Source organism: Cydia splendana, chromosome 14 (assembly GCF_910591565.1).
Source record: "Cydia splendana chromosome 14, ilCydSple1.2, whole genome shotgun sequence".
NCBI lineage: Eukaryota > Metazoa > Arthropoda > Insecta > Lepidoptera > Tortricidae > Cydia > Cydia splendana.
This window is the reverse complement of record NC_085973.1, coordinates 8455542-8483174: the sequence shown is the minus strand read 5'-3', so window position 1 is coordinate 8483174 and position 27633 is coordinate 8455542. Positions and strand designations below refer to the sequence as shown.

The 27633-nt window shown below is 37.3% G+C and overlaps 1 protein-coding gene across 1 annotated transcript; it reads right to left on the bottom strand.

The window, feature by feature from the left end:
- Window positions 1-20358: 20358 nt before the first annotated feature.
- LOC134796881 (uncharacterized) lies at window positions 20359-26791 on the bottom strand. Its single transcript, XM_063769086.1, has 6 exons — window positions 26689-26791; window positions 25859-25960; window positions 25015-25161; window positions 21365-21454; window positions 20922-21057; window positions 20359-20594 (listed from the first exon to the last, which is right to left on the bottom strand). The coding sequence occupies exons 2-6, from the start codon at window positions 25936-25938 to the stop codon at window positions 20415-20417; spliced, it is 633 nt and encodes a 210-aa protein (XP_063625156.1). The 5' UTR covers window positions 25939-25960; window positions 26689-26791; the 3' UTR covers window positions 20359-20414.
- Window positions 26792-27633: the final 842 nt, after the last annotated feature.

Sequence of the window (27633 nt, the reverse complement as noted above, 5' to 3'; positions counted from 1 at the left end):
CGTCCAGTTGTCTTGTAGGTTTTATCTTCAACTTAGTACAAATTTAATGTTAGGCGAAGAACCCACGTAGCGGTGTGGCACCGCTGCGCTGCGCCTGTATCACGGTATAGGCAAACCGCCTAGCTTCCTGAGCTTCTCTTGTCATTATTGCAGTTTTGAATTTGAAACCTTCTTGTATTCCATTTTAATTCAAAATTCGATTTGGATTTAATTCTTTATAAGGGCCTCAGGGACTCAGAAGGCTAGACTGCGCACACGACGCGGCGCCTCCGCCTTACCGCGCGGTGCAGCGGCGTCGTGTGCACATAGGGTTACCAGATACAAATTTAGAATTTCCTGACATAATTCCTGATTTCCGAATATTTTTCCTGACATTTATATTTTTGACGACGACGACGGGGGGGGGGGGTTACGAAGTTATAAAAAGGTACTTTATAAAAAAGTCTATCAACACAAAAAATCCTGACATTTTCGTGTTCCGTCCCCATTCCTGACAAAATGACCAAATTCCTACATGTCAGGAAAATTCCTGTCATATGTGCACAGTCTAGGTTATTCGCCTTAGTAGCTCGCTGTATCGCCTAATCTGGATGTAAATGCATGCACGCAGCATTGTCCCGGCTTGCACAACCAACAATTAGCCCGCGACAGCCGCGCGCCTGAACAGCCTAATCTATGGCCGCGGCTGGAACTTCATACTCTTCGTAGTATGCAGAGTCTATTTATTTACTTAATTTTAAGTTTTTTTTCATTGAATTTGTAATGAATAATTAAATTTCATGGAAATGTATTTATTTAAAAATGTAGTCACCATTTTCCTCTTCGGATATCAACATTATCTCTACTAATATTATTCTCTTTATTTATTTTTCGTCTTACGTTAGGTTTGTTATAATATGAATATAAAAGTAAAATATAAAAACACTTACAAAACAATAAAAAATACATATAAACACATTATAAAAAACCTAACTAATATTATCATTATTAAACATGCGAATGTAACTTAAAATAATTGTATGGAATTTGTGTTTAGCTCTTAACTTTTATAATAATCAAAAAATAAATAAAATCAAACGAAGGGGCATATTATGGGTCAAATTGTGTAAACATATATTATTTTGTACAATCTCAAGATCCAGAGGAGAAAATAAAACTATGTTTGTATGGAGCAAAACGAGATAACTACAGCGCTAACTTAATCCAATCTCTACCCAGTTTTTTTTTTAATTTCTTGGTCATATTAGCATATTTCAATATCGAGAGGTATGAATATAACTCACACCGCGTTAACGCCAATGTTTTGCCAACTATTTCACGAGCGAGTGTACCGACGAATATTATTCTTTACCCCCCCCCCCCCCACTTCACGGCGCAATCCGGGAAATGAATTAGAGATTAACTAGATACGATATAGTAAAGATATGTGACGTCCCACAGGTAAAGGTACCTTATGGCGGTTGGCGCTTACGTTATTATTAACGTCACTCCAATATTATTGCGGCGCTATGCGACGTAAGCGCCAGCCGCCATAAGGTACCTTTTGCCTTGTAACGTCACATATCTTTACTATTTAATATCTAGTGAATCTCTAATTCATTTCCCGTATCGCGGCGCCAGTCGCCATAAGGTACCTTTTGCAGTGGAACGTCACCTATCTTTACTATTTCATATCTAGTGAATCTCTAATTCATTTCCCGAATCGAGCCGAATGTTTTGCCAAATATTTCACGAGCCACTGTACCGACAAATATTCTTTACGCCCCTCAGTCGCATGCGGGCACTGTCCGAAACTTAAAATAGAGTCCTTACGAGGCCGAGATAACTCGGCTTTATAAGTGCAAAAGTTTTTGGACTTGCGCTAGTTGCTCGAATGTTTGCGCTTTGGGTTAGTTACGGGCGAGATATGAAGTTTGCGTGTTGGTTAGAAGTTTTGAGTTTTTATCATGATTTGGTGGTCTACTTATTACCTACTGGTTCTTTACCCTGCATGGCTTTAAGTTGAAGTATGAAATTTGTACTTTCCATTTGCTATAGGTATGAGCATCAGAGTTGAAGTCACTCATAGGTACAGCAACATGTCATACATTTTATTGTATGCTTAACTCGTTCGCATCTTTCCTATAGACATCGCAAAGTTAAGAGAATCAATACTTCCCATAACTTTTTGATATTATTCATTCTATTTTTCTGTAATTAAATACTTTGGTTTTGTCAATTTTGATTTTGTTCTACTTAAATAGGTAATATCGAACTGTGGCGATAAACACAAGCAATGGAGAATTATTAGCCAATTACATATTTTGCAACCCAGTGCATCACGCCGGGAGCCAAATTCCGGTCATTCATTGTACTAAAAATACTGCACTTGAGGCCAGTGCTCGCCAGTGGAAATAAAATTGGGCATAAACGTGTTAAGGATGTCCACACGCGGACAACACATGTTGTTAACCCTGACTGACTGTTTGTTTATTTTTAATTCTGAAAGCGCATTTGTGTAAGTACTTACATTTTGAGTGGACGAGTTAAAAATGGATTATGGTATCAGAAATACGATTACGTGTCATTTTACCCCTGGTAGTACCCCCCCCCCCCTTGTGTACGAAATATAATTTGATATTTCTTGTCGGTGAAGGTCTAGTTTAGGCCTAGTTTCCCCTCTGGGGTGGAAGGTCAGATGGCAGTCGCTTAAAAACTAGCACCTACGTCAATTCACGGGATTAGTTGTCGAGCGGACCCCAGGTTCTCATGAGCCGTGGCAAAATGCCGGGATAACGCGAGGGAAGAAGAAGAATACTCTAATTGACAAATAAAATATTTTCTGTACGATGTTTCCAGTGAAATTAAGCTTTGATAAACAAAAACCTGTTCTTCATCGTGATTTAGGTACCGCTAACGACACTCAACTTCAAGTGAAATTCTTTCCGTGCTATAACGAGTCATACAGACAGACAAAAAGACGTCTTTATGCGTCTGCCGACCACTGGCGGGGTGCCAACAAAAAACGTCCGCAAATAAATGGTCACCGACGGTCAACGGAACGGTCTTAATGGCCAAAGTATTTTAACACTGGAATAACAGTAACTGCGCATGATTTTGGATGCATTTCAAAAGTGCATTAACATTGCAAGGCGATTGCCCTTTATGGAAAAATATAAATATAATTAGATTCTTATAATTTTACGCAGACATGAAAGACGAAAATATCGAGTAGACCAGCGGTCGGCAACCTTTTTTTACGTAGTTTTAGTACCGTAGTTAACGATGAGTAAGTTGACGCGGGCCGCACTTTGTTAATATTTATGATATCAGACATTGTCGTTTCTCAATATTACATAGCCAGAGAGGCTCGCAGGCCGCAAGTGACAGTTTCACGAGCCGCATGCGGCCCGCGGGCCGCAGGTTGCCGACCGCCGGAGTAGACGATTCATTTTCCTCTTTAGTAACTAGTTATACTAACAGGATTATTAAAAAAATATTTTTTCTTCATCACCATCATCATATCAGCGAGAGGACGTCCACTGCTGGACATAGGCCTCCCCCACAGAGTGCCACAATGACGTGTCTTGCGCCACCCGCATCCAGCGGACTCCCGCGACCTTTACCAATATAATTTATTTTTTCTTATAAATTATTTATATTTAGGTTTTTAGTTGGTACATACATAATAATATAATATTCAGTATAATATTTTCGATCAATATATAAATATGTGCTAAAAAGCGCTGGTGGCCTAGCGGTAAGAGCGTGCGACTTTCAATCCGGAGGTCGCGGGTTCAAACCCCGGCTCGTACCAATGAGTTTTTCGGAACTTATGTACGAAATATCATTTGATATTTACCAGTTGCTTTTCGTTGAAGGAAAACATCGTGAGGAAACCGGACTAATCCCAATAAGGCATAGTTTCCCCTCTGGGTTGGAAGGTCAGATGGCGGTCGCTTTCATAAAAACTAGTGCCTACGTCAATTCTTGGGATTAGTTGTCAAGCGGACCCCAGGCCAGACCACTTTAGTTCATTATTGAGACAAATAATGTAAAGTGTATACATGAATGTACACCTACTTGATTCACTTCGCAAGCCACGCCGTGTGCTTTCATAGCTTTTAGTTTCATCGCAACTCACTTCTCATGTAGCCAAAAGCCCCATGAATGTATTGTTTACCGAAAACGATAAGAAATATCATGACGACGCTTATTAATCTTATCATAAACGTTATAATAATCACAGCCGACACGCAATGGTACCCTATAAGGTACCCAAAATCTGAGTAAAAAGATCAACACAGGACAATATGACGATGATTTTGCATAATTTTATTGATCTAAATATCCGTAGATCATTGATCATCCGGTCAATAATACGTGTCAAACTTTTCGCGATTATCTAGGGTTGTTCCAGTATCGATCGATTGTAGTTATCGACTTCAATTCAAAAGTACAGAAAGATTATTTATTGTCTTAATCACACTCAATTACCTACTTCTTGGACTCACTTCAATTGAATTAATGCAATAGTAATAAGGTGAAATAAATAGAAAAAACAAACAAAATGTTTCTATGAATAATATCAAAATAATATTATAAATCTCTCAATAAGTAATTTCACACTTGAATAATGTTTTTATAGGCGTACAAAAAGTGATTATATTTACTGTCTGTAGTGATTCATTTAACCTACCTCTTTCCTCGACTTTGCCCGCCCACGTTATTCCTCAAGTGCATTTCACCATAGATAAAAAAATGCACAATAGGGTGAGGTACATGATACATCAGATATACATGGAACAAAACACATGCGTATACTTTGATATCGATTTGAGGGACCTTACAACTAAGGGAACAAATCAAATTATTTTATTAAATATTTTAGATTTGTGTTTTCTAAGTAGTCACACTACTATATACATATACCTTCATCTGACACTTTTTATCTAGTTTATAACATCTTTATCAGTTTATAAGTTGTCGAAGAAAAGCCACATCCCTATTAGTTTGTGCAAATCTCACTGACCGACGGTGCGTGGCAAATGACACGATCGATCATACCACCCGCTTTGTGCTAACGGTCCACACCTGGACGCAAAGTTCGGTAAACGGACGAGCTAACGATGTGAGCACGTGTTTTGGTAAAAATCTGTGTGAAATTGACGAAACCAATTGAAGTTAACGTACGCAATTCCACACCTTAGAGTAAACTAATACGAGATAACAAACAAATACGGTGCAGTTAACCAGCGTCGACGGTAGCAGTATTTATAAATATTCTTCTGATTACACTTTGTACCTGATATGAATTCCTGGTAAATTCCTAATTTAACTTCACTGACATGCGTAGTTTTAATCTTCCGATCAAAATAGTTTTGATTTAGATAACACCAAAAACAAATATTTCAATAAACTAAAAGAACCCTCGTAAAACAAAAGTCATCAAACTTTTTGAAATCAAACTCTCACAATAGTCACAATTGGGCCAATATCCACCCTCGCATGTCCGACCAAACTTCGCGACCCGAATCTCTGCCACAACCCTAGTTTATGCCCAATAAAAATAACCGGTCCGGCTCGAGATATTCCGGATATCGAGAATTTTCCCACCCTCAAAAATTTATTAAGACAAAACCAACACATACTTAAAACGCTCTATTCTGAACCTTATTGACTACAGATTAAAGTGAAAGCTAACTGCAATATATGCTGTAGATTTAACAAAGCCTCTCCCTCGCAGGCGATTTGCCCCATATGTCGAGACAAGTGAGCTGGCTCCTTAACGCACTGGACACCCCAAATGAGGGTATTTGGAGGGAAATCGTCGGGTTTATTGGAATTTCCTGTGGGTTGTTTTCACACGTGATTTACACAGGGGTTGATGGAGCGAAAGGAAACAGACGGTCGACGTGAATGAATAAAATTTAAATAAAAAAGTCCTTTACAAACTTATTGGAAGCAACGTTTTTCTTACATATAATTTATAATTAGACATAGAGATTTTTCTAGCACGAACGAAGCATTGCTAGTGACTTCCTTTCGATATTTAGTTTATTGTTGTTCATTTATTTCCAAATGTGGCCTTTGTATATGAAACTAAAGAGGCCCACTGATTAACAGTCCGCCGGACGATATCCGCCTGTCAGTCAAGAATTTTGACAGTTCCGAACAACTGACAGGCCGATACCGTCCGGCGGACTGTTAATCAGTGGGCCCCTTTATAAGATAGGTATCGATAAACTAAATATCGGAAGGAACTCACTAACGTTGCCTCCAGGGGGGGGACACTTCAAATGTAGTTAACGTCAGTAAAGATGCAGGCGACTTCTATATCTTGCTTCTGACAAAATTAGTTGACTTCCGATTACACAAACTACTTCACCAGATGTCACTATAAAATGTCTATAATTTTATAGTGACATTAATTAATATTTAAATTAAAATAAGTACGAATTCATATTTGTAATTATTATAATTTTCTATAAATTATGCAAAAAAATAAGAATTTTGTTATAAATTGATTTAATTATGCTGTTTTTTTATGCTGGCAACACTTGCATATCCGCCAAGACATGCAATTTTTTAGCTGTCACTGGTAGAGGGTAAATTTGAAATATTTTAGTGATGGTTTAGCCATTTTCTTCATTACGGTTCTGAAAGAAATTAGATTATAGCCCGAATTAAAACACATGCCCTGTTATGAAAACCTCGAAATTGCGTTGAGTTGTACCTTTGTGTTGGTCCGCCTTGTCGTTGAGCATTCGCTGTGTGCTGTGTTATTTTGTGCGATATGGACGCTATTTTACAGTACATTTATTTTGTGGTAGGTACCTAAGTACTAGTAACTTTTGATAAGGCAGGCCACTATCGATAAATCTGCTACAATGCTTAGACTATGTGCTGCTGTAAAAACACTGGTAAGTTCATTTTCACGAATTATGGTACCTAATACATTCAAGTTCAAGTTCTTTATTTGCATTCATGTTGTACTTACATATAGGTATTAAATAACAAATGAGTTGTTTCAAACATGAGCCCTACAAGGGCATAGCAATTACTGAATCTAACCTATACCTAATACAAATAAAAATGTAAAATTGTAGTCTTATTAGAATACATCTTAAAACTTATCATTTAAATATTATTAATTAACAATAAAAAAAACTATAAGAATCTTCTCATATCTATGCATATGTATAGTTTAAAATCCCATATCTAGATACTCCAGACATGGTATAAAAATATGTGTCATACCTACTTATTTTAACATTATCTTACATGTATCAGGCAAACATAATACAAGGAGAGTGAATTTATTTTTTCAGGAACAATAACCCATCGCTTTCCAAATCCTGACAAGTATCCAGAACAATTCAAATCTTGGGTCACACTTGTTGGTGGCAAGTTGGAATAGTCTTCGGATTATGAGTACCATAAGAAGAGGATCATTTGTGATAAACATTTCAAGAATGCAGACAAAAACCGTAACCACCGGTTAAATAGATTAGCAATGCCTTCACTCACTTCACTGCATTTACCTGGTATGAATCTATAAGATTATATTTCAGAATTAGTTATACGTATGTAGGAAAAACCAGTCTAACTCTTTATAACGATGTTTTTAGGGTTCCGTACCTCAAAAGGAAAAAACGAAACACTTATAGGATCACTCGTGCGTCTGTCTGTCTGTCCGTCTGTCACAGACTATTTTCTCGGAAACTACTGGACCAATTAAGTTGAAATTTGTTACACATATGTAAATTAGTGACCCAAAGACGGACGGACGTGTAACGTAAAGAAATGAATTTTAAACATGGGGGCCACTTTTGGGCGGTAAATGAGAAAGTTAAAAAATAAAGTTTTTCAAACTATATTTATATACACCAAATGAAAGAGCGCATTTTAAGTATATATATTAAATGTATTTATTTTATAATAGAAGTTATTTAAGAAAATTGCCAAAAAATACCTTGTACACACGTAATAGTTCTTTTCTCAAACATGCAATGAAATATTGATGTTATGTTCCTTATGCGAGGCTGCGAAGTATGACGTTTCAGGAGGCCTACCGCGAACCACGTTTGACGTGTTGCCTCCCTGTCACACTTACGTACGAATTCACAAATGCGACAGAGAGGCAACTCATCGAACGTGGTTCGCGGTAGCCTTCAGGGGCAGCTAGGATAAGGCCGGCAAAGTCCTCTTTTTAGGGTTCCGTAGCCAAATGGCAAAAAACGGAACCGTTATGGATTCGTCATGTCTGTCTGTCTGTCTGTCCGTCCGTATGTCACAGCCACTTTTTCCGAAACTATAAGAACTATACTGTTGAAACTTGGTAAGTAGATGTATTCTGTGAACCGCATTAAGATTTTCACACACAAATAGAAAAAAAAACAATAAATTTTGGGGGTTCCCCATACTTAGAACTGAAACTCAAAAATTGTTTACTCATCAAACCCATACGTGTGGGGTATCTATGGATAGGTCTTCAAAAATGATATTGAGGTTTATAATATCATTTTGTTCTAAACTGAATAGTTAGCGCGAGAGACACTTCCAAAGTGGTAAAATGTATGTGGTTTGAACGAGATCTAGTAAGTAGTTTTTTATTACTACGTGATAAATTGTAAACCGCAATTTTATTATGTTACTTGCTGTTACGGAACCCTTCATGGGCGAGTCCGACTCGCACTTGGCCGCTTTTTTTAATTTCCATTTCACAAATATTTGTGATACAGGGCTATAATCGCAAAAATTTAAGTTCGCAAATTGCGGAGATTTTTCTCTGTCACTCTAATTACGCCTTCATTGGAGTAAAAGAGAAAGTTCCCCGCAATTTGACAATTTCGGTTTTCGCGGTAGCCACTCAGCATCGTGGCATTCATCCATAAAAAAAAACTAGAGGCAGTATTTGCTTTATTGGCCGTAACACACTATCGCACCGCACCAAGGTCATTGTGCGACGCACCGATAAGTAAGAGCGAGAAAGCGATATCTCTTTCTCGCTCTTACTTATGGGTGCGTCGCACAATGACCTTGGTGCGGTGCGATAGTCTGTTACCACTTTATGGTTCGTAATGACACAGTGACACTCTGCCACTACGCCTATAAAAAAAAAACAATGTTTGCTATAATTTGCAGTTTTATTTGTGTAAAATCAACATGAACATAATAAATAATACATTATTAACCAAATTCTATAATTTTAAATTATAAATTTAACTACACAAATAAAAACATATAAAATATTTCATCTAAACGTTAGCGGTAAAAAGGTCTACTCAAACACGCGTAGTTATTTTTTTTTATTGTTATGGAGGCAAAGTTGGAAAGTTTTCATTCATTCTGTATTTCTGTTTTATTGGATTTATGGTGCGTTGTTGATTTTTTTACTTTAATATGAGTTCCGACGAAATAATGAAATTAATATTAATTGTAATCGTAGGAGTTGGAATTGGGAGCGTAAGCAGAATTGATTTTAAATAACTTGCTACCTCTGCCGCCAAGTCAAAGACGAAGTATGTATATGGTTGCTTATGGCAATTTTATTATTTGAGAAACTAAGGAAAGTGGCTTACAGTTTCTTAGAAAGTTTTGTGGCATATTTTAAAGAAATGAAAGTAACTACAAAATCGTCAACACTGGAAATTATACTTATTTACTCCATGCATAAAGCAACTGTATGTATGTGAAACATGATATCAACATGAAAGACTATGTAAACTTATGTGACGAAAACGACAGTCAGACGGATACAAGGCGAACAAATCAAAGATACATGAAAATATACGGGTAGTAAAAATACACGACTCGTGTAAAACATACCCGTGATAAAGATATAGGTACGTGTTAGTTATATTTTAGGTGTAGTTTACTTTTAGTTTTTTCTATAAATAAAACTTGGGTTTCGTGGATTTTTTATTTTATTTATTTCATTGCATGTTTGAGAAAAGCACTAAGTATACATACCTCGGCGTGAAAAGGGATTGTCGGCCTCAGGCCTATCCGTCTTCTATAGCGGTTTCCGGATCTGAACTATCTCTTCGACCGTCCCATAAGGCATAGTACTAATAGTATGCATAATTTTTATAGGGATATTTAGAGAAAAGAAGCCATTACTTGCAATGTACTGCTGACAGAAATAAGGTCAATGTACCTAATTCTGTCATATGTACTATTCCGTCCATTAACGCACCAGCCAACCTCTGTACCTTTTTACAGAACAAAGGCATGTTGACAACTTGGAAATTTCGCATGCTACTCAGCCAAACATTAATGAACAAGCCTCTACCTCAAACTTACAACAAGTTTCTAATGAAGCACCACAGCAGGCTGCATTACCAACCAATAAGGGTAATCTATATATTTTATATTATATTTTTAGGGTTCCGTATCCAAATGGCAAAAAACGGAACCCTTATAGGTTCGTCTTGTCTGTATGTCTGTCCGTCTGTCCGTCTGTCCGTCTGTCCGTCTGTCCGTCTGTCCGTCCGTCCGTCCGTCCGTCCGTCCGTCCGTCCGTCCGTCCGTCCGTCCGTCCGTCCGTCCGTCCGTCCGTCCGTATGTCACAGCCACTTTTGAAATTTGCACACCAGGTTAGATTTATAAACTGTACAAGAGATAAGAAGCGATTTTGGAAATTCAACCCCTAAGGGGGTTAAAAAGGGATGAAAGTTTGTATGGGGTTCAAGTTTTATTTTATGCTAGCAATTTCAAACTTCGTAAAAAGATATATTATTAAAATACAAGAAAATTAATTTCGGCATTTTGGGAAATTCATCCCCTAAGGTGATGAAAAAAGGGGTTGAAAGTTTGTTTGTTTGTGTTTGTTGTTTGTAAGCGATAATTTCCCTTACCGAACAGGCTACCGCCGTCTTTTTGTTAATCGCCACAGTTTCTCTTTTTCTAACGTTATTTATATAAAAAATTGATTTTTCAGATGTTTTTGAAATGCCTCAAGCCGCCTTCTTTCTGCAGTTTCAGAGTGTCAGTACACCAACAGAAAGCAATTCCGCAGGTAGGTTTTTGCTTAAATAATACCATAGAGAAATATAGTAAGACAAGAGTGCTCACTCCATACATCAGTTTCGGTACCAAAAATATTAGTATTTTCATAGTCGGCATCTAGCATCGAGTAGCGGAATTATCAGTACCGCTACTCGATACTAAATGTCTCTCAAGTGGCGACCAACGAAATTTTTATTGAACAACAATTTACAACTAATATTAGAAGCGGAAGGGGTTGAAAATAGAGTTCCGGTTAATCAGTTTATAATATTAGCTGAAAATTGTTGAGCATTAGACTTTTCGGTCGCCGCTACATCTATTGTCAAGTAGCAGTACTGATAATTCCGCTACTCGATGCTAGATGTCGACTATGAAAATACTAATATTTTTGGTACCAAAACTGATGTATGGAGTGAGCACTCTTGTCTTACTATATTTGTCTATGATAATACGTACTTACCTAAAATTTGCATACATGTATAAATCGGATGACAATGCAATATTATGGTACCATCGAGCTGATCTGATGATGGAGACAGGAGGTGGCCATAGGAACTCTGTGATGAAACAACGTAACCTAATTGTGTTAGGGGTTTTTAGAATTGTCTCGATGAGTATTAGTTGTCTGTCGTAAGAAAAGTACAGTCAGCGATAAAAGCTTGTACCAAAAAAGAGATTTTTGCCAAAAACTTATTTAGTAGGTATAGATAATGGATAGATGAAAACAATCTTAATACTTTTTCAGCTAAACTCAAGATACGAGTGCTGCTCAAGCTCGCGCCGGTGTAATCATGGAGCATAATTACAGCGTGATAAGCAAATCTAAATGGGCTCCGGTGCTTTGGGCGGTCAAGGTATATTTACATTTATACATAACATTATCATGATAAATGAGTAGCTTACTTTTTGTTCACCTTTTTAGTCTGTTCGAGATCTTGAAAACAGTGAAAAATAGAGATACTACTCCTAAAAATACGTGTGATATCTCATTCGTCATGATGCCTAGAAAAATGTATTCGAAGCGTGTAATGCACACAAAAAATATCAAAAGTAATATACAAAAAAAGAGGGAAAATAGTAGATATTAGTAGAACATTGACGTACAATAATTCTTAAACTACAAGTTCAAATTGAATGTTTTTGAGAATATATGTAAAGCATGTTAAGTCCTATATGTCACTGAAAATTCAGAGTTCTAGCTTTAGCCAGCACAAAATCGCTTCGGGAAAAGGATGGTACGGCCGTGCGTCTTTGTTTTGCTCGACTCGGCGGGGGCACTGCCGTGCCCCCAGATACTTATTGTGATATTGGGGAAATAAAAAATAACTATTTAATCTCCCCTTTTTAGGGTTCCGTACCCAAAGGGTAAAACGGGACCCTATTACTAAGACTTCACTGTCCGTCCGTCCGTCCGTCCGTCTGTCTGTCACCAGGCTGTATCTCACGAACCGTGATAGCTAGACAGTTGAACACAACAAATTAGTATATAAGTTATAACAACAAATACTAAAAACAGAATAAAATAAAGATTTAAATGGGGCTCCCATACGACAAACGTGATTTTTGACCAATACACTCTTCGAATACACTTTTCTAGGCATCATGCCGAAACTAATGAGGTATCACAAGTATTTTTAGGAGTAGTATCTCTATTTTTCACCGTTTTCAGGATCTCGAACAGACTATATGCTTATTATACATAGATTACCCGCACATACTTCCACGGAGCTTCCTTTTTTATCTGAAATAAAAGCTATCCTTTGTCCTTCCTCGGTACCTACTCAGAAAACTATCTTTATTGGTACCAAATTTCATAAAAATCAGTTTAAGATAAGGTAAGTACCCCTATTAACGAGCCCATTAAAATCGGCATTGATTACCGCGGTATGTACAAAAAGGCGTTTTATAAGAAAACGTATTGACTTTTTTAAAATTGAAGTACACACAAATAAAGCCTTCTCTATTGACTGTCGAATAAGTATAGCACTATTAAAGAAACACAAAGTAAACAATCCGAAAACCGTAAACTAACTCATCGGGGGCGCAGGATTATATGCTCCATACTAACGCGCAACACCTCAAGTAAGCAAACGCGTATTTTATTTAGTGATTTTCATAGTAATGGTGAATATTATAGATAGACTAAGACTATATATCAATTCTTAATGATGATATGTATGGTTCCCAAATCCTCAATTTGTAAATATTTGCTGGCCAATAGTAAAAAACAGGAAATTAAAAACCTCGGTGTTGGGTTCCATTTTTTGGTGTGGTTCCTAATTTCGAGGTATACCTCGGTAATAGCGGAAACGGTATTTTAAGTTCGAAGGGTTATATATTCTTATGTAAATACATATTTCCTTAACTCTTGATGTTATTGAAATATTTAACCGTCTATAAAGCTAAAGAGCTATTAACGTGGTATGAAATCTATTCAAGAACTCTTAATTTTAACTACAGTTTTAAGCACTTAACTGGAGGTTTCCCTAGAAACCATTATATGAGAATCTTGTTTAAATATTGATATAAAAACAAAAGCATGGCTGTCAAGTCTGTTTTATACAATGTTTCGTAATATTTAGTATCTTCCATTTTGATTGTGTTCAAAATATACGCGATCTTTATTTATTTTTATCAGTCGTAAATTAGTTTTACAATAATGTGAATTAAACCGTTTAGCGATGGTTACAAAAGACATCACTCGGTAATAAGATGTATGGGAACCCAATACCGACCCACCTACAACTTTGGTCGGAAATAAATAGGTTCATAATATAATTATTATAAAACCTATTGTATTATTTTAATTACAACATATAATACACCAACATACAATCGCAATCCTAATACCGAACCCAATACCGACCCACCTACAACTTTGGTCGGAAATAAATAGGTTCATAATATAATTATTATAAAACCTATTGTATTATTTTAATTACAACATATAATACACCAACATACAATCGCAATCCAACGCGGCAACGCAGCGAGCGTCGGGGGCAGCCCGGGACGGGATTCAGTAGGTTGTTTATTTTATACATATTTAGTTTATATTTATATTCAAGTTAAGTTTTTAATTAATTTAAAATTATGTTTGGATTATGTGTTATTACTTATTAATAAAAGATGCACTACATCCAATATTAATTTATTTTAATATTTGATTTCACATATTTTGTATCACTGGATCAATTTGATGTTGATGGGCATTTATTTGTGTGATGAACACAGATATTTGTTCCTGTCATGGGTGTTTTCTATGTAGGTATATAATATATAATGTATGCCCAGCAGTGGAACGTATATAGTTTGAATTATTATTTTTATTTTATAAATTTGTATTTATCTATATACGTATGTATATCGTCGCCTAGTATCCATTGTAGAAGCTTTGCATAGTTTGGGGCTATGTCGATCTGTGTAAGATGTCCCCTTATATTTATTTATTTTATGTTGTTTTATGTAGATACTTGTATACAGCATGTATTATTGATACGACCACATATATATTATTATCTAAGTGTAGTTAGTAGGTGTAAGTAGACTCAAAGGAATTCACTTTCATAATAATTATATTTTACTAATAAAAATCCTCTTATTTTTCCTTATAGACTTACCTAAAAAAATATTAATTGAATCTTATGATTGGACTGATTAAATATAACCCCTACTATTTATTTAACTACTATTGTCAAATGAATATAAGTAGGTATATAAAGAAGGAACTAAACATGCGATGGGTTTATCTACCCTCGTAGAAAGGAACCCTTATCCGCGGTATTTGGGTATCAATGATCAATTACCACGGTAATAGGCGATTTCGACGTTTAAAGTTTAATAATTATTTTTTTCTATATAACTGGCCAAAACAAGTCCAAAAACGAATGAAATATAAATTTCGATATACAAATTATCATAAAAAAATATGTCTTTGTTCATACAGAGCCAGCTTATGTTTCATTTTTGGCTGTCTTTGTAAAAGTTGCTTAACCCCCTCGTTAATAGGGGTACTTACCTTAGAAGAGGTAATGAGGGTATCGTCTTGGGTCGTCCCATTCGTTTTTCGTCAAGTTCTTAAATTAGCCCTATTCTGCTTTGGCACTCATTCTACATTGAAAGCCACCGACGATTGTGACGAATGTAGATTGGGTGACGAAAGCAGAATAGGACTAATTTAATAACTTGATGAAAAACGAATGGGACGACCCAAGACCATACCCTCATTACCTCTTCAATCTTAAACTGATTTTTAATAAACACAATAAACATACAATAAACATATAAATAGTACAATAGGGAATATTAGGCAAAACTCTGCGTAGGTGGCACCACTAGCACATACAGTAAACAAACTACGTCAATCACATGGCCTACCGCGAAACACGACAATCGAAAGTTCGGTTTTTGCCTCTCTATCACTCTTGCTAATTCGATCGATGGAGAGGCAGATAAAGAAATCCCGATTTTCACGTTTCGCGGTAGGCCACCTGTAAGCAAACCACCTTGGTGCATCAATGTCAGAGTGAAAACTTGTCAAAAAACTGTTTAAGGCCTAGTATGTATAAGTTACTCTATGGCAGTGGTTCCTAACCTGGGGGTATTTACCCCCGTGGGGGTAAACCTGTTATTTTGCGGGGGTAATAAGCTGACCTAATATCAGGTTCCCTAGTTAGTCATAGGGGTGACCGAACTGAAAAGGTTAGGAACCACTGCTCTATGGTTTACTAAACAAATTAATGCTGCTCTTTGGCGGCAGAACATGGCAGTAATAGTCTCTATTGTAACAGTGCGGTTTGTTATTTTAACCATGCTTCCAAATTCACACATTCAGTTTTGTTTTTCAGATGGGCTGAAAACAAAATCATCTAGCAGCAGCTTAGAAGAATCAATCTCACTGCGTACAAAAATCAAGCGGCTACGTACGGAGATATTAAGGTTACAGAAAAAATCTAAGTCATTTGCAGCGAGGCTGGCAAATGCCGAAGACCTCACAACCAATCCTGCATTCCAGGATATTGTAAATAACATGACAAAACCAGCGCGACTATTTATGCAGATGCAGCAGCAAGCGAAAAATACACCAAAAGGACGACGCTTCACTGTTGAAGAAAAGGTGCTATCATTATCCGTATACAAAAAGAGTCCGAAATGCTATGCATTACTTCATAAATATTTTACGTTGCCATCTACAAAAGCTATGAAGCTCTTACTGGGCCAGATAAAACTTAGACCGGGGATAAACCCTATAATTTTCAAAAAAAATAAGGAAACTGTTGCGAAGCAAAACCTATCTGACAGATTATGCAGCCTCATGTTCGACGAGATGTCATTAAAACCGCAGGTTTCTTATAATGCGCAAAAGGATAGAATGGAAGTCTTTGCTTGCAACCGTCACAAGGCGTTTGCGGACCACGCCTTAGTATTTATGGTAAAAGGAATCAAACATAATTTTAAGCAACCGATTGCCTACTATTTTACGACAGGTTTGCAGAAAAAGGAATTAAAAAAAAATATTGTGGATGTTATCAAACACGCACAAAAATCCGGTCTCATAATCGTGAACACTGTTTGTGATCAGAGCCAAGTAAATGTTGGAGCCATCAGGGAACTAGTAAATGACACAAAAAAAGAAAATAAACAGCTAGGTACAGAAGGAGTCACCATATGAACATTTTAAAATAAATGGCAAAAACATTATCCATATTTATGACACTCCCCATTTAATGAAGGGACTCAGGAATAATTTACTTTCCAAGGACATGCGCTACGTCACAAACGGGCAAGAGAAAATAGTGATGTGGCAATATTATGAAATGTTATATGCCTCCGACCGAACATATAGAGAACTACGGCTAGTGGACAAGTTGACCGAAGAGCATGTTAATCGACAAAAAAATCAAAAAATGCGAGTCATATTAGCGACCCAATTATTTAGCCATAGCGTAGCTGCATGTAGTGTAGCCGCTGAACACCTATCGGCCAGTGGCGATCTGCCTCAGGATTGTCGTCAGTTAATTGACATTACTTTGATGCTCGACGACCTATTCGACAACTTGAATGGAAATACCATAAGCATTCCTAACGGAAAAAATACATAGGATGCGTGAAGCGGAATTCGCCACATCATAAACTATGGCAAGGCTGTAAAACAATTTTAAAGACAGTAACATTTATAAAAAAAAAACAAGAAATGAGTGGGAATAAAATGCGAAAATTCGAACAGACCGTCCCATCTGTTATTAATTTTATTAAAACTATAGAAGGTGTAGAAAGAATATGGACAGTTTTGTCGGAAAAGTTCGGTTTTGACATTTTATTAACCCGACACTTAAATCAGGATCCCTTAGAAATCTTTTTCGGGAACATTCGCAGCTATGGGGCAAGAAACAACGCACCTAATACTACGGCGTTTGAAGCCGCCTTTAAAGCGCTTTTATTAAACAATTATAACTCGCTCCATTCCAAAAATGCGAACTGATTATCCTTTTAAATGTTTTATACATAAAGATAAACTGGGTGTATTTCACAAACACTACAATAAATACAACTGTACAGTTGGTGCAGATCAGTTAATCGCATATTATGTGGTAAAATAAATTATAATGATGACGAAGACGAAACTAAACGTGCAGCACAATCATATTACAACAAACATAAACATTACAAAAATAAATAAATAAATTGAGTTGGCACTGGTATAACGCATATTTTTAGGCTCTATTAGGTATTCGTAGTAAATTTTCTTATTAACATGTATTTTCTTGTGTGTGAATGCTTTTTCACCACACGCTTTCTTTTCTATTATTTACCAAAAATTGTACTTTCCTAGCGATAATGTGGTGTAAAACATGTATTACTCTCGGCAGCAAAGTTTGCTCGCTTCTCGTGACTCTGCAACGCTCAAGATTCCACTTTTTAAATCTCTCTATACACTAGTAATTTTGGAATATTTCGCATGTTTTGACCTCGATATAAGCACGAGAGGTAAACAACAAGTTTGCTTCTTTACGAGTACACTTATTCTATTGTCTCTGTTACTATTTTTCCTACACTTATTGTATTACTTACGCTATCAACAAAATGAAAGCAATAAACATATTTACTTTAATATTCTGTTTTTTTTTCTATTCCATTATTGATAACATTAACGTTTTCCACATAATGTTACGTCTTATCTTATCTTATTATCTTATCTTATTGTTTTCGGGGGCCCTTGCGGATACGCTTCGACCCATAGGGATACAATGTTAGGTCTACTTGGGCGGCAAGTACATTTTTTGTTTGACTTCTTGTAAACAATTACAGTTATATGTTACAAGAAACCAATCAAAAAATGGACTTGTAAACCGACCAAGTAGACCTAATATTATGTGGGACAAAAGTACACATATGGATGCATATGTAGTTGTACACGCACACATACATACTTAGTTTCGGGGGAGAATCAGAGATGGCGCTTTCAAATGAGTTTCCATAAAATGCTTCAAGAGGGCTCTCTTTACCTATATTACTTACTTTACTCTTTGGTTGCCTCGTTCGTGTTAGAATAATCTCTATATCTATTTATAATATTTTAATTGACTCAAACGTAATAGGTAAGTAGTAAATTAATTACTTAAGTATTTTTATTAAGATCTGTTCCTACGAGTAATACATACAGAGTTAGACCAAGAAAAGTCTGCAGCGATTTTGATAGTCCACGCGGTGTATGTGTTATTTATACGTCATAATTTCATAGATATTTGACGTTTAAAATAACACTTGTACTGCGTTGGCTATCAAAATCGCTGCAGACTTTTCTTGGTCTAGCTCTAGCGATATTTTTATCGATACCAAAACCTCCTTCATTCCTTCTCAAATTATAAAGGGCAGGTTGCCCTCACAGCCTTATGATTGAAAGGCGACAAGGGAAGGGTCACTCGACCCGCGGTCAAGCCCTTTCCGCCCAATTGAACCCACTTCCGGCCCGGGACGGAAGTCTGAATAAAATGAATTATTCAAGGGCCATGTGTGATCGAGGGCTTTTCACGAGTTTTTGTTACAAGTTAATAAGGGATAATTAGCTGGCTTTGATTAAGAACTTTTTGTTCTGCGATAAAAAATTCAAATCTAAATTAAAATGTGTAACGGGTTCTTCTGCCATTAGCGTTAAACCTTTAAAATAAATTTATAAATATTTTAATGTAAAGTAACCTTTTTAACACTAGGAACTCTAGGCGTTAGGGACTGTTGTGCCTATTTTAAAGTTTTTAAAACGCTTATACTTAAATTATTGCTTTTTAATAAGCTCATCTGCAAAAGCATCTGTTAGAATAATAATTCACAATGCTTTAAAAGCGACTAATCAAGTAAGTTTTGTGTACATATTTAATTACACAAACGGGTCAACCGCGATATAATTTCATTGTTATTAATATGTTTAGGTACAAAACGCGAGAGTTTAAAGTGTTTTAAGTTTTGTGTATTTTCTAGCTAGCACAAATGATGTTGTCGTGTGCGTGACGCTTTGTGGTATGATATATGACAAATGGATATAAAAAGTGATTTACTGCATAAATCAAAAGTCCATTTTACGTTCTATCTCATCTCTTCTTATAAAGCAAGCACTCATTCTTCTTATCAAATATACTAAATCTAAATATTTACAGCGTAAATATTACTTTGACACCACAAACGCTGTGTTTTTCTTGGAGCTGTAAGCACGATTTACAAAGGCATCGACACGGCAAAGGGTTAGAGTTGGTTAGAGTTAGAGGTCTGCAAGGATTTAGATAGCACACGTGTTATTTTAAACGTCAAACTTCTATGAGATTATGACGTATAAGTAAATAACAATTGCACTGCGTGTCTTATCAAAATCGTTGCAGACTTATCTTGGTCTAACTCGTCAAGTCTCTAGAGTGTTATAAAGAAAAATGCGTAATATTGATTTAAAATTTATTACAAAATCGGTGTACAAGACAGTAATAAAATATTACAAAAACCGCACCAACATTTCACATAATGAATAGAAATAGTTTTAACATTTACCTCACGCTTAATCCACCGCTTAGTCCACCGGTGTTAAATAAGGAAATATGAATATAAGGGGATTTTTTATGCTACGTAAATATATCCATAATACTTCTAACCCAACCACATGTTTATACTTGTTAAGGTTAGGACGTGGGTAGTCCACCAGCTTTAAAAAATAACCAAAATGTCTTTCACGTAGGTTAGGTTTTGATACTCGATTGACCGGTTTCGGCACTATAGGCATTGCTAACACTTTGTATATTATGTTACACGGCCACCTTAACCACCGTCGGCAAAACTGCACGGTGACGAAAAACAGCACGTTCCAAAGAATACCAAGATGCAGCGGTGGATGAAAAAGGTATGAGCGCGCTCAACACTACATTGCCAACATTCTGTATTTGTTACACAATTGCCACCTTGACCACCGTCTGCAGAAGCAGCAGTACTGTGACGAAGAACAGCACGTTGGAAGGCGTGGTTTTGGCAGCGATGGAGGATAACGGAGCCGCCGGTTCCGAGCTATCGGAGAGCGCGCGCGGTACTATGGGCATCGCGAACGCTTGGTTGTTGCAGCGGTCTCGCTAGAACAAATAAGGCTTGCTTAGACACATCAAGACTAAAAACAAACATAATCAAGCTCAGAGAACTTAAAGGGATAGGATAAGCAATGAGAAAAATGTCGTTTTTTTTTATCAATAAATGGTCTATCTATATCTATCAGGGATGGACTCCCAAGACCTTTTTAGCGTATCATCATGGCATCAAGATGCTACCCCTTTTAAAAGATCCACCCTGCAGTTTTGTAACATGTAGTAAACGAATTATACTGTTATGACTACAGATTTTCATTTAACGTAGCCGTATAGTCCTGTCTTAGATTGAAGAATAAATCTTGTAGATATACTCACCTCACAGCACGTAGTGTCCGGAGAGCCGACGCAGCCGGTGCGGCAGCCGCGGATGACGGCCACGTACGCCTTGTCCTTTGATATCACTGTTGTGAAGCACTTGTCCTCCAAGTTGTGACACGTCACTGAATGAACCCTGATTAAAAAATACATAACTAAAACATTGACCCCTATCAAAGCAGAGGCGATTAGCGACCTATTGCAGCACTTAAGGCCTTTATTAAATGAGTAGTACCATCAGCCGTAAAAGTGCATGGCAACTTTATGAATTCATAATTTCTCCATGCAATTTGGAAGCTCACTGTACGTTAAGATTGACATTCGATTGGTATATTATTAGTACTCTCAGTCCGGATTAATTATGGGCGCTTATTATTAAAAAGATGAAAAATGCTATCACTTTCAGAATACTGATCTTACTACAACATTCCAGAAAGTCACACCTGTATTTTGCAGGATCAAGGCACGACCGTAGCGGCATTTCGCTTCTGTAACCACACACGTAGCACTCGAGAGGTGCCCTCTTCGTTATCCTGCTGAACAAAGCCATTTTTATCAAAGTTTAGACTTGTTTGTATGAAAAAAAAATCTTTAGAATCAATATTACATAATGATCTATATAGCCCGAACTAGCCCCGAACAAATCAGGCGACGATAAAGATACTTAAATAATTACAATACATATACATAACACATCGATAAGTCATGAACGACAAATAAATACCTATACCGCAATTCTAAGCTTTGTAGGAATGGTCACTACCCTAATAGCATTTTCTTGTAGGGATTTTGTTGGGCCTTTGTTTACGTATTAGTTGGGCAACCGTTATATTTGGCCGTACGATTTGCTGGAGGGCCCTCGACAAAGGCCCTCCCGAAGATTCCCAACAGAGGGCCATAAGAGTAATTTTTTCGTTGGACCTATTTAAATAAATCATACAATTATTCAACGGTGGTGGTTTTGGTTGGGCCGTGGTTGGGCCTATACACATTTGTTTGATGGTTGGTTAATTGTTACATTTGGCCGTACGATTTGCTGGAGGGCCCCCGACAAAGGCCCTCCCGAAGATTCCCAACAGAGGGCCATTAGAGTAATTTTTTCGTTGGGCCTATTTAAATAAATCATACAATTATTCAACGGTGGTGGTTTTGGTTGGGCCGTGGTTGGGCCTATACACATTTGTTTGATGGTTGGTTAATTGTTACATTTGGCCGTATACCTTGCTGTAGGGCCAACTGCAAAAAAAATAAAAAAGGGCAATTTTTTCGTTGCGCTTCTGTTTGCAAATTCAACAATTACCCAACGGCAAGTCAGGTAGGTCGGTAGGTAGTCGTGCACCAGGTTGAAGGCCCAACACAGCTTGTTCCACAAAGGGCCAACATTTTAACTTTAACGTTGGGCCTTGTCTAGGATTCTTACAATACTACCGTAGGTAAATAGTTGTGTAATTTATAGTGTGCCTACAGTCTAATTATGTAATGGGCTTTTGTTTACGAGTCCTACAGTTACCCTACGTTAAGTAAGTGGTTGTGTAATACGACGTTGGGCCTTTGCTGATAAATATTACAATTACACTACGGTAGGCATTGGTTGTATCCACATGAAGGCCCTAGGCTAGGCAGCAGTTGTTGTTAATCTTCTCTTTATCGTTCCAATTTTAGTATATGTACTGCCGAAGCAAGTACACTTACTATACACTCTAATTTGTATATATACTAACCGCACTTCGAAACTTCGTAAGCGAGATTTATGTTTTTTGAAATTTAAATTGAGAAAATGTTGGTAAAATACAATTTTTTAAATTTATGTATAAATTTTATAGTTATAGCTATTAGATTTATAAGTTACTTTTAAAAAATATTATGATTATATCCGGAATAATCGAGAAAATAACTATAACTTCGATGTTTGGAGACAGTAACGCCATCTAGTGACGCCACAAGCAAACTCAACTGGTATTGTTGGGCATCAGTACCACAGCCAATGTTGGTAAATGCGATATTTGTGCTCACTGGGCCAACGAATGTTATCGTTGTTTACCCACCGGTACCAAAATACACAAAGGCCCATTGTTAGGCGTCAGTGCCACAGCCAATGTTGGTAAATACGATATTTGTCATCATTGGGCCATCGGATGATATCTTTGACTAGCCAACGTTACCAAAATACACAAAGGCCCATTGTTGGGCATCAATGCCACAGCCAATGTTGGTAAATGCGGTATTCGTCACCATTGGGCCAACGAATGTTATCGTTGTTTAGCGAACGGTAGCAAAATACACAAAGACCCATTGTTGGGCCTCAATGCTACAGCCAATGTTGGTAAATGCGATATTGTCGTCATTGGGCCATCGTATGATATCGTTGATTAGCCAACGTTACCAAAATAAACAAAGGCCCATTGTTGGGCATCAGTGCCACAGTCAATGTTGGTAAATGCGATATTTGTCATCATTGGGCCATTGGATGATATCGTTGATTAGCCAACGTTACCAAAATACACAAAGGCCCATTGTTGGGCATCAATGCTACAGTCAATGTTGGTAAATGCGGTATTCGTCACCATTGGGCCAACGAATGTTATCGTTGTTTAGCGAACGGTAGCAAAATACACAAAGGCCCATTGTTGGGCCTCAATGCTACAGCCAATGTTGGTAAATGCGATATTTGTCGTCATTGGGCCATCGTATGATATCGTTGATTAGCCAACGTTACCAAAATAAACAAAGGCCCATTGTTGGGCATCAGTGCCACAGTCAATGTTGGTAAATGCGATATTTGTCATCATTGGGCCATTGGATGATATCGTTGATTAGCCAACGTTACCAAAATACACAAAGGCCCATTGTTGGGCATCAATGCTACAGTCAATGTTGGTAAATGCGATATTTGTCGTCATTGGGCCATCGGATGATATCGTTGATTAGCCAACGTTACCAAAATAAACAAAGGCCCGTTGTTGGGCATCAATGCTACAGCCAATGTTAGTAAATGTGATATTTGTCGTCATTGGGCCATCGGATGATATCGTTGATTAGCCAACGTTACCAAAATAAACAAAGGCCCATTGTTGGGCATCAGTGCCACAGCCAATGTTGGTAAATGCGATTTTTGTCATCATTGGGCCATCGGATGATATCGTTGATTAGCCAACGTTACCAAATTACACAAAGGCCCATTGTTGGGCATCAATGCTACAGCCAATGTTGGTAAATGCGATATTTGTCGTCATTGGGCCATCGGATGATATCGTCGATTAGCCAACGTTACCAAAATAAACAAAGGCCCATTGTTGGGTATCAGTGCCACAACCAATGTTGGTAAATGCGATATTTGTCATCATTGGGCCATCGGATGATATCCTTGACTAGCCAACGTTACCAAAATACACAAAGGCCCATTGTTGGGCATCCGTGCCACAGCCAATGTTGGTAAATGCGGTATTCGTCACCATTGGGCCAACGAATGTTATCGTTGTTTAGCGAACGGTAGCAAAATACACAAAGGCCCATTGTTGGGCATCACTGCCACTGCCAATGTTGGTAAATGCGATATATGTCATCATTGGGCCAACGAATATTATCGTTGTTTAGCCAACGGTACCAAAATACACAAAGGCCCATTGTTGGGCATCTGTGCCACAGCGAATGTTGGTAAATGCGATGGTGGGCCAATACAAAATTAATGTTGGCTACGGAACAAACCTCATCCCAACGTTTTCCCTACCGTTGGCACCGTGGGCCCCAACGAAAATGCTACTAGGGTATCGACTAGGCTACGAGATTGTGAATTTGGAGGAAATTTAAATATTTTTTCTCAAAATTGGCTGACAAGGTTGATATTTTATATAGTTCAAACCAGTCTGCTGGGGGTAGCGCCGTTCCATCTTGGCCCGGCGTCGCCAACACCCGCGTCCACCGGCCCGGAGATATATCAATCGTGTTCGGACGTTCTTCATTTTTATATATAGATCAAACCAACCCGCCTGGAGTAACGCCCTCTTGACCCGGCGTGTCTAGAACTTGCGTCCGCCGGCCCGCAAGTATATCCATTGTGTCCGAACGTTCTTTATAGTATATATTTCAAACCAACTTGGTGGAGGTAACGCCGACTTCGCTCGGCGGTGGCCCTAACACCCGCGTCCGCCGGCCCGCAGGTATATCCAACGTGTCCGAACGTTCTTCTTCGTCGTCGGTGTCGTCCGCCTCGTCTTCCTCCTCGTCATCGCTTTCCTCACTTCTGTGACAGATGAACATATGTTAGTTCTACGGCAGACAATCAGGGTTATCTCTCTTATGTTATTTTATTGTTTATCATGGTTGTATCCTCAAGTGCAGCTTTTGAACAGAGAGTACGACATGCCATAATATGATAATAACAATTCTTTGTATTTTAGTACCAAAGAGCTGTGTCTAATTTGTAACTAACATATTGAGAGATCCTCAAATCTAAAATCAATGTTATTACTTATTACGTTATCTAATTAATGTTAAATGTCTGGCCATAGACAAAATGACAACTTTCCTTTCAGACAGACATGCCTTTAGTAGTGTATTTTGGCTTTTAATTTGAATTAACTAATAAGAAAGTATACATATCTCCTGAAATTTATAAGACATGGTTTACTTATCGACAAGAGTTATCATAACGGTTCATAATTATTGGTTAAGTAATTTAACATAATTTTACGGTTTCACTCACGTATTTTTAGTCACTTAGTGCCGGTCCCACATTGGGATACCCTCCTCCAATTGGGGGGGACTTAAATCTTCTCGAGGCAGAGGTGTAGGGTTGGAGCCGGTGTAGCTTTATTTGACGTTCAAAAGCGCATTGAATAATAAACTATCTTTAACTTTATCTTCACTCTAGCGCAGTGCGCCGGGAAAGCGATGAAGTAACCGGTTGGTAGGTAATAACGGTACAAAACAATACTAACTCTTCATCATCTTCGTCGTCCTTGGCGTCGGTCCGCAGGAGCAATAGCGCCAGCACCAGGCAATACTTCCACCGCACCATGGCGCGCGCTTTGAGCCCCACCCTAAATCAAGCAAAATAGGAACAGACTTTAAAATGCCATAATTTTGCGGTGTTCATCAGCAGGTCTACATCACAGGTTACTTTTTAAGAACAATTTCACTGAAATCGTTATAGATATGCCTATAAAATTTGAGTTCCCTCGATTTCTTTAGGTTCCCGTCAATATACCCTGAATTGCAGGCAGTAATAAATAGGACCACCTAAGAAAGCATACCCTTTCAAACAAAATACTAACCTTCGAAATCGATCTTACTCACAATCAGAGTAATCAGTGAACAAATAGGAACAAGATTCCGAAAAATTGAGAACCGTTTTCTCACGAAACTTAGCAGCAATAAATTGTAAAAACGCTGATGAAAAATTAGATTGCAGAACCAGAGTCGGCTGCTACATGTAATTGTACAGTCGACGTCAAAAATATGTTTACACTTTTGTACCTTATTACCTTTGTAATAAGGCGAAAAATGTAAACATATCTTTGACGTCGACTGTACGAGACTATTTGATATTTATTACAGTTTCAGTCCCAAATTGGCAATATTAACGCAGGCAGTGCAATATTGCTATAATGAAATGCTATATCACGAAAACATACATTAATCCTATACAAAAAAAAAATGATAACAGACGTAAGTAAATGAATCGGGTCTATTCGGTTTCTGTGAACCAATATAACTCAGCCAAGTGTATACCTATTCAAATAATACAAACAACAAATACCTCACTTACCCTAAACTCAAGTAAACATTAAATTTATCATTTCATTTTCCAAAACAAATTAGCGTATTTGTATTTTTAAGACGGCTCGTACACGATTTTGACACGGTTCTCAATTTTGTTTTCCGAATTTCTTTGCTCTTTTAAAGAGTTGTCATAGACTTTCGTCTTTGATCTTTCGAGCCATAGAGGTTCTAATCTGGAAGTGACAGATCTGGCGAAACTCGCTTCGCACGGGTAGTTCAGGCAATTTACACAAAACCTTATCAAATTTTACCTACACTTTACTCAACTCAAGAATCATTCTATTCATAAGTGAAAAACCGCATAAAAATCCGTTCAGTAGTTTTCGAGTTTATCGCGAACATACATACAGACAGACGCGGCGGGGGACTTTTTTTTATAATATTTATTCATATGGATAAATAAAAAAAATATATTATGTTGGGAATTGTGGGTGTATATAAATAAATAAACAATACGAGTATCAGTAAAATACATTAAACTTTTCTTAGGCTATTAAGTAATCATACTTTTTTATAGGACTTCAGGAATAGGTAAGTACATATTGTAATTATAAAATACTTACCACTGACTCATTTTTAAAAATTATTATTAATATTGTTTGGCAGTGGTTCGGCACGAGTCGCTTGTCAGTGAAGCATAAAATGAGAGAATCGTTTAAACGTTTTCCTATAACCCCAAAAACCGGATAAAATGAGATGACAAAACAAATAACAGGACGTCAAAATATCAATAATAAGATTTTAAACGTATCACACACGTTTTGCTGCAAAATTGTCTTATTAGAAAGTATTTTAAACATTCTGCTTTAATGGCTCATAGTCCTCAAACCATGCAACACATGTGCTCACATGCGTCATCTACATGTGTGGTTGAGAACTAGCTATTCGCCACTAGGTGGCGCGGGCGCGTTGGCCTTACAATGGGCAACTA